The sequence below is a fragment of the Aethalodelphis obliquidens genome, unplaced genomic scaffold (assembly GCF_003676395.1).
Source record: "Aethalodelphis obliquidens isolate GAN/ISIS:26980383/991018 unplaced genomic scaffold, ASM367639v1 scaffold22, whole genome shotgun sequence".
In the NCBI taxonomy this organism is placed as follows: Eukaryota; Metazoa; Chordata; class Mammalia; order Artiodactyla; family Delphinidae; genus Aethalodelphis; species Aethalodelphis obliquidens.
The window spans coordinates 16,642,883-16,651,458 of record NW_020837966.1 but is presented as its reverse complement, the minus strand read 5'-3'; the positions used below and the strand labels follow the sequence as shown (position 1 = coordinate 16,651,458).

The following is an 8,576-nucleotide window of genomic DNA, read 5'->3' as shown; positions in this document are numbered from 1 at the left end:
AATATTTTAGCCACAATAAGTATCTACTGATTTAATTTTCTCTAACATAATAAGGTAATGAAATGGAATGACTCTATTTTTATATTAACGCCTCTTAAAATGCTTTTTTCCCCCTCCTAAAGGACTAAGGCTTAAAACAAAATTAAGCATAAATACCGAAAATGAGTTTTAGTATCTTAGTGTGGGAACATGTCGTACATGTTCTCTGTTTTTGACTTGGATGGCAGTTTTCTATTTAAAAGCTTTATGATTACATGTCAGTGGGTTAAATTTTCATTTATTTTTATTTCTAGCTCTATATTGACAAATAATTTGTTTCGTTTTAAAATCATATGGCATAAATGTATATGCTTTCCTTAAAAGTTACAGATTCAGTTTACAGGTGCTATACACAGGTGCTACAATAATTCTCAAAGTAGCCTTGTGAGAAGGTGATAATATCTTCATCTGAGAGCTGAATAGTTTTAGAAAGTTTAGGTCATTTACCTCAAGCTGTCCAATTAGAAGTCTTGGAACAGGGAGGGATTCCAAGCCTAACCTGACCTCCTCTTCAGGCTACCTAGCTAAGCTGTTTGAAATTACCTGAGTTACTTAGTACTACTGTGTACATTACTAAATTGTAAAAGTTTCAATATGCAAATTTTTGCAGAAGTTAGATAAAATCATCAGAAGATCATAACTTCTCAAGGGCAGAGTTTAAATCTGACTAAAAATAATTCCTTTATGGCATGGTTCCTTGCAGTGTGGTAAAATACTTAAGTGTAGGGGAAACAGGTGAGGTAAATAACCACATTAGGAAGAGTATTTAGAATAGTGGGATCTGTGACATATTGAAGTGAAAATTATTAGTCAAAAGTGGCAACTGCTGCAGCTGACTTGCATGTTGGTGTACATATTTTTCAAAATCAGCTGGATGTCTGGATTTTTCTGTGAAATCTGGCTTTTAAATGTTGGTAGAATTTTAATATTATGGGGGCCAAACCGAACAGCTGCTGACTAGATTTGGAAGGCCACCAATTTGATTTGTTTGAAGAGCACATGCAAAAAAGTTGTATTTTAAATAATATGCACAGTACATATTAAGAGTAATAGTTTTAATGCTTCCCAGGTTTGTTTTGACTGAGGCCGACAGTGGACCTGTATCTTAAAGGGGAGATTGTGCCCTTGTCCTGATTTCTCGTTACTTATTGTGGAAGACGGCTTTTTACTTGCTTGCATCAGATGGGCTGGATCAGGTCCTTTCATACGATGCCCGGTAGTTTTAGACAGACCCAAACCCAGAGTTCCTTCCTAAGGCCAAGTTGACACAGAACTGATTAACAGAGGAGACGCTAAGTAAGAGAAACGCAAGACCCAAACTTCCCTGTTCAATTATTGCTGGCAAGGCTCTAGCTCTTACTACAAGAGCCATTTTCCAGGAAGGAACTCATTTCACTACTCGCATATTCCTCCCGGAGGAATCAGCCCCAGCTGATATAGCCACAGAATTCCTCCCAGGGCTGACAATCGCCGAACTACGTCTGTAATCAGTTTCGATAGGAACCGTTCCGCGTTCCTCCATAACTACGGGCAATCCTGGACCCCAGGAAGTGACGTCAACGTTCTTCGGTTCTTCCGTCTACCGGCGGAACTTGGGGCTCCGGGACTTGCCGGTTGTGTACGTGGAAGCAGCCAGCGCCTGCGCAGTCTGAGCCTTTCGTCTCATCTGTGAGGAAAGCGCTGAGGGTAACGTCTCCGGCTGGGGGGAGACCTGCGGGGTTATGGCTCCCCGCTGACAGGGCCCGCCGAGTGGAGAAGGGGGCGAGGCTCTCCGTGGACCCTCCGCCGGGTCCGCGGCAGTCGACTTGTCCCTCGGCCTTACAGTTCGGTGCTGCCGGCGCCGCCGCCGCCGCCGGCGGCTGAGGAGGGGATATGAGCTGGTTCAACGCCTCCCAGCTCTCCAGCTTCGCCAAGCAGGCCCTGTCTCAGGCCCAGAAGTCCATCGACAGGGTCCTGGACATCCAGGAAGAGGAGCCGAGCGCCTGGGCCGAGACCATTCCGTACGGAGAGCCGGGTAAGGGTGCGAGCGGCGGCGTCACTGCGCTCCCCCGGGCTTCTCTTCCGAGACCGACAGGTGAAGTGGCGGGGGTGGGGGAGTAGGGGCTCCCGCCTCGCTGAGCGACGGACTTAATGATCAAGTCCTGGTCCCCAGCCCGGCCCCAAACCCTGCTCTGGCCTCTCAGTTGGTCTTTGCTCTAGTCCCGAGGGAGAACCCAGCCCTGGGTCCTTCCTTGCCCGTGGCCCCGGGTGGGGGCTGACGGGGACCTGATTCGGTGGTCGTGGCCCCGCGCCCTCCCGCCACGTCGACCGCATCACAGGCCCTCGAACCCGGGCCGGCTGCGCGCTCGGGACGCTGTCCGAGCCCATGATCGGAATCAGTCCGCGGGGACGGGAAGAACAGTCGCGAACACTTAGCGGGTGCTGCGCGCCTCCTGGGCTCTGTATGGCCGTCTCTCCTGAAACAGCTCCTCGAGTTCTGGCGCTGCCCTCCGTGGTGCAGAGACGGCGCGGCCCGTTCCTCTGGGCCACTCCGCCCGCGGGAGGGTCTGGGGGGGCGCGGCCCGCGATTTCGGGTCGCGTCGCGGTCTAGCCTCCAATCGTCTCGTCTTTCTTTCTCAAGAGTCCCTGGGCTTCACTTTTCAGGGATCTTCAGCTGCTTTTAGCTCTAAGTCTAAGCAACAGTTTCTCGTTTTTGGTGTGTGGGGTGCAGATTGGCCCGACTTTGGGGTTGTGAACCTCTGGGAGAAAGAATAAGTTATTCCTGACTACTCCTTTCTGGTTTCCTCATTTTACGTCTTTGAGAAGTCAGGACCTAAATTTGAGGTGCATCGTTTTAAGATATTTTGGCTCATGTGTTTATGTCACCATCCTGTTACTTTTTCCAAGATGTTATAGGATCTTGGTGGAAGGAGCTCCACTTCCTTTTTTCAGGCTACCCCACGTTTTGAATGTCTTAACTGTAAAAGAGACAGAATATAAGTTGTAAATGTAAGGATACTCCTTTTATGAAATCCGGGGCTCGAATCCTGCTCTATAATTCTTTTTTTTTTTAAATAAGTTATCCAGAATAGACTTAGGTTTTAGTGAAATGCCATAAATGTTGACTGATCACCTATGTTTTACGTCGCCGTCACTCAGAGATGACCAGTCTTCATAATGGAGTGATTTAAGTGGATATCACATAACCCTGCGATTTATATAAAACTTTCTCCAACAGGCAAATTTGACTTCTGTCATTCGTTGCCATGACAATAATTAATCAGCAGATTTTATTTTGCTTGTTCCTTTGTGTCTTATTTTGTTTTTCTCCCTTTTTCCACCGTTCTGATATACTGAACAAATGGATGTAAAACTATCCCCAAGCTAAAATTGCCTAGTTATCTCCGAAGTCATATTAAAGGATAGAATTTAGTGTTGGGCTTGTTAGCTTTTAGGAGCTTTTAGGTACTTGTGCTCTGCCCACCAGCTTTTAAGTGTTTGGGGTTTGTGATGATTCTGCTCAGCCACTTTTGAATTTAGAAATGGAAGAAATTTTTTTAAAGAAATGCTTTAAGTATTTTAGCAAATATGCCATTTTTTGTTTATCATCGGGTTTTTCAGTAACATATTATTTGTATGACTGATAGAATTATCTTTTTTGCTCAGAAGATGGTTATTTTTTCCCTAGTGTTTAAAAAAAAAATCCTAGTGTAAACTGCTATCTTTGTCAAAAAGCAATAATTTTTAAAAAATGTGCATTTTTGAAATTCATATGACCTTCTGTAATTGCTAACATAATTTGGAATTTAGCGAGAGAACAAAACTTTCTCAGAGTAGGTTTGGAGAGTGGGACTTGGAGAATGGGCTTGTCATTAAGTGGATGAAAATGAATTTGCCCTTTAGAAGTTACTGTTCCCATCAGTTTACTTTGATCTTTGAAAAAGGACATTTGTCACCAGTATTTCGGGTTCAGTTTTTGAGTGTTGCCATCTGTCTAGCTGATAACTGTGTTTTATCATTGATACTACAAGAATAAAATTAATATGGAACTAATTGTATAGAAGGTAGATTCTATTTGCCATGACTACACATGACCTGTAAGTGAAGATACTGCCCGTTATTATGAGATGCATCATATGTATCTTGGACTTAGCATTGGTTATTAACACATACCATTACTTTATTAATTTGTTGTAGGAGGGAATAACATGCTTGCTTCTGGTAGGACAGCTTCAATCTAGTCTTTCAGCTTTGCTCCTAGGTCCTCTTGGCAGATGCACAGCAGTTTTCCTTTTTAAGGCTCAAAGATAAACGATGAACTAATTAATTACGTAGTAAGCAAGGACTTCAACATGTCCAAATTACGGGTTGTATTCTGTAGGGTTTTAAAAAAACATATTTATATTGACTTATAGTAATGATTGTAATTTAAATGCTTTATATATAGGTATATTTTTTTCTTTTTTAATATATATATATTTTTTGTCAAAGGAATAAGTCCCCCTGTCAGTAGAGGATGGGATACTTCAACCTGGGGGTTAAAATCCAACACTGAACCTCAGAATCAACCGGTAGCCTCTCCTAAAGCAATTACAAAGCCAGTTCGGAGAACTGTGGTAGATGAATCTGAAAATTTCTTCAGTGCCTTTCTCTCTCCCACCGATGTCCAGACCATTCAGAAGAGTCCAGTGGTATCAAAGCCACCAGCTAAATCACAGCGACCAGAAGAAGAAGTGAAAAGCACCTTACAGGAGTCCTTGCACGCTGGACAGTCAAGAACAACTGAAGCCGCTGAGTCGAAAGTAGAAGACTCTCCTCCATTTGTATCGGGGGAAACTCTGGCAGCCAGTACTCTGTCTCCTAAAACTGAGGGCAAGCATGAAGAAACTCTTAATAAAGAATCTGATACAAAGGTGTCAGCAGTACATTTGAAAGTATCTGAAAGTATAATTCATGTGAAAACAACTAGGGAAAATGTATCTAATATGCCTACACAGCCTCTCACAGCGGAAACAAAGGACATGGCTTTGGAACCTAAGGAGCAAAAACATGAAGACAGACAGAGCAATACACCTTCTCCTCCCGTTAGTACCTTCTCATCAGGTACTTCTACCACTAGTGATATTGAAGTTTTAGATCATGAAAGTGTAATAAGTGAGAGCTCAGCAAGCTCGAGACAAGAGACTACAGATTCAAAATCAAGTCTGCACTTGATGCAGACATCCTTTCAGCTTCTCTCAGCATCTGCTTGTCCTGAATATAATCGTTTAGATGATTTCCAAAAACTCACTGAGAGTTGCTGCTCATCTGATGCTTTTGAAAGAATAGACTCGTTTAGTGTACAGTCATTAGATAGCCGTAGTGTGAGCGAAATCAATTCAGATGATGAATTGTCAGGCAAGGGGTATGCTTTAGTACCTATTATAGTTAATTCTTCAACTCCAAAGGCTAAAACAGTTGAATCTGTTGAAGGAAAACCTGAAGAAGCAAATGAAACATTAATTATGCCCACTGAAGAAACAGAAATGGAAGAAAGTGGACGAAGTGCAACTCCAGTTAACTGTGAACAGCCTGATATCTTGGTTTCTTCTACACCAGTAAATGAAGGACATAGTGTCCTAGACAAGGTGGCTGAGCAGCCCGAAGTTCCTGAAAGTGAGCCAGAAGCACTTTCTGAGAAGGAAGATGTATTCAAGGTAACTATAGGAAGTGGAAGGGGATTTTTTGATATGCTTTTCAGAGATTAAATCATTGGTTTATTTTTAATATTCCGTGATGCCTAATGGTTTGTACTGATTAAAAAAGATAGGTATTTTGCATTTAAGTGTGGTGTTAAGGATCTTAAACTTGAAGAATTATTGATGCTAAATTATTTGAAATTTCTCGAAGACAAGTATGGTAGCATAAGTTGATAGTTCAGTATAACCAAGCATAAAAAAGTTTCCATCTTAGGCCTTTACTGTTGAGTCCTTATCACCTTAATATTCTCTTTTGCTGGACTCATTAATTTATTAGTTTGCAAGGGACTGTCGTCTTATGTAAACAGATACCTTCACCTCCTTTGCACATAAGGTGCTCAAACAAATCTAAATATTATATGATTTTTCTTATATCGAAAATATTTTGCATGTTCACATTTGTAGCAAATCTTGAATGAAAAATTTGGTCTCAGATCATTGATGTTTTTCTGTTGTTGTTAATTGCTTGTTTGTTTTTTATGTTGTTTTTGATATTTCCTACTGATAGCTATCTTAAATGAATAAGAAAGGGAAATGTCCAAGGATCAAAAGTGTTGTTTAGGAATGACAAATTGCTTTCACCTAATATGTAAAAAAGGAAAGTGGTGTAAATTCTTTAACATTAAGTCACAGTTTTCGTTTTTCCTATGAATTTTAGGTGTAGAAATTGAGTTGGATCTGGCATCTTTAATAGATTCTTCTGAGATACAGGATATCATGAAGAAATGTCCTCTAAGTGTCATGTATTGAATTATTTAAAGTAAAAAAAGTGCCAGATTCTGTTACCTAGGTTTAATATTATTCACAAACAAAATGCCATGCTCTAGCTATAATAGCAGTTTGAATTCCTAGAAACCAACAGTATTTATTATTAATAATATATTTTTGAACCATTGTTAGAAGGTAAGTGATTTCTAAGTTAATCTAGACCTAAATCAGGTAAGACTTTATTTATTTATTTTTTAGTACAAAAGGCACCATTCCTCCCCTCATGCACAAGTGTATCACTGCTTCAGCAGGACCTAAGGAATAAAATAGTCTAACCATTCCTTTTTGCTTAGCTTTATACTAATATATTCTGGAGATTTAAAAATTATATGCCTATCGATTTTCTAAAGTTAATTTCATTTTTTAAATGCAATGTATCATGCTAAAAATGTTGCATGTTACATGTTTGGGTTGAAGAATAATATGGAGAAACAAACACTTGTATATCCAGTACCCAGATAAGATAGAGAACATTAGTAGAAGCTTTGAAGCCCCTCTTTGATCTTTTTGATTGCATCTCATCTCCTTTCCTTTTTTAGTGGTCATGTACACTCTTCCCACATTTTTGCTATTGCAAACGAATTGCTGTAAATGTTTTCTCCTCTGAGGTACACCTAAAAGTAGAATTTTCTACATGAAGGGGTATGTAGATCTTTAACTAGATATTGCTTAACTGTTTTCCAAAGCGTTTTACCAAACTACCAACTAGGTGGTTGTAGTACTAATTTATACCCTCCTACCCACTCTGTGTGAGTTCTTGCTGTTCTATGTCTGCTGTGTTCCCAGTTTTGTTTTTAATTCTTTTTATGAGATAATGCTGTTTTATTAATTACAATGATTCGGCGGCCTTTACTTTTTCACCTGCATGTAAAAATGGTCTTTTAAAGTTAAATGTTGGACTTTTGTGTATTCTTCTTATCCAGACAGTTGAATTTCTGAATGAGAAACTGGATAAAAGGGAAGCTCAGTTATTATCTCTTAGTAAAGAAAAAGCACTTCTAGAAGAAGCTTATGATAATCTGAAAGAGTAAGTACTTTACAAATGTGAGTAATTTTACACATTTTGTAGTGGTCCATACACTTGGTTATTACTTAAGAATGTTTTTTAAGTTAAAATGTTTTATATTTTAACTTGTTTATAATTATTGAGAATTGAATGGTATTACCATTCCACCCTTAGAGATTACTTTTCTCCTCAAATTATCTTACTCTTTTACCACTGACACTGAAGAGAGGTGTTTTGCAAAACAAAAACAAAAAAACCTCTTCCCTTTTGTTATTAATAATCTATTAGTATTAGAGATTTAAAAGGTATATTTAGAGAAAACTGAGATTATAGTTTAAAAAAATACTGAGTACTGGTTTGCTTTAAGGAGCTGATTAGTAAAATGTGACACAATTAAGATTTAACAGTGAAAAGTTTTAGTTACCTTTTTGTAATTTTTACACATCATGTATTGGTGACATTTTCAATTTCTAATGGGTTTTCTTTGAAGTGTTTTAAAATAAATTAAGCAGGTAATTTTTCTCTTAAAAGTTAACAGGCCTAAAATTAATCTATTTTAGTAAAGTGTATGTTGAAGAGAATGTTAGTTTTTTTTTTTTTTTGCAAACTGAGCTCATCTGTTAACTTTAGAATATATAAACAAGTATTTTCAGTCTCAGTATTATTTTAAATTTAGTGAAATGATCAGAGTGAAAGAAGAGAGCAGCAGCATTTCTTCCTTGAAAGATGAGTTTACTCAAAGAATTGCAGAAGCAGAAAAGAAAGTTCAGCTAGCCTGCAAAGAGAGAGATGCTGCTAAAAAGGTAATGGAAGTTTAAAATAATATTAAAATAAACTCTACAGAGACATATTTTTTTGAGGAATGCATTATTATTTTGGTATGGGAAAAAAGAAGTAAGATTAAAAAGGATACCATGTAGTATATTAACACTTAAATTTTAGATTTTTCGCACCTCTAGGATTACAGACTTTTGATACTTTGAAAAAAATCTAAGCCAGTATTTGTATAATTTATGTGTAAGTCCCTGCAAGATATATAGCAAGGA

At 38.9% G+C, this 8,576-nt stretch overlaps 1 protein-coding gene across 2 annotated transcripts in view; it reads left to right on the top strand.

Moving 5' to 3' along the window:
• Positions 1–104: 104 nt before the first annotated feature.
• The window catches only part of TMF1 (TATA element modulatory factor 1), a 30,813-nt gene continuing 22,341 nt past the window's right edge, over positions 105–8,576 (top strand). Inside the window, exons 1-4 of one of the 2 annotated variants that reach the window (XR_003435878.1) lie at positions 105–2,053; positions 4,510–5,714; positions 7,448–7,551; positions 8,207–8,333. Coding sequence is in view for 1 of the 2 variants with exons in the window: in XM_027121355.1 (XP_026977156.1) it covers positions 1,912–2,053; positions 4,510–5,714; positions 7,448–7,551; positions 8,207–8,333 (1,578 nt within the window). In the remaining variant the exon portion in view is untranslated. The remainder of the gene's footprint in view (positions 2,054–4,509; positions 5,715–7,447; positions 7,552–8,206; positions 8,334–8,576) is intronic. The other variant, XM_027121355.1, reaches the window with a different exon arrangement.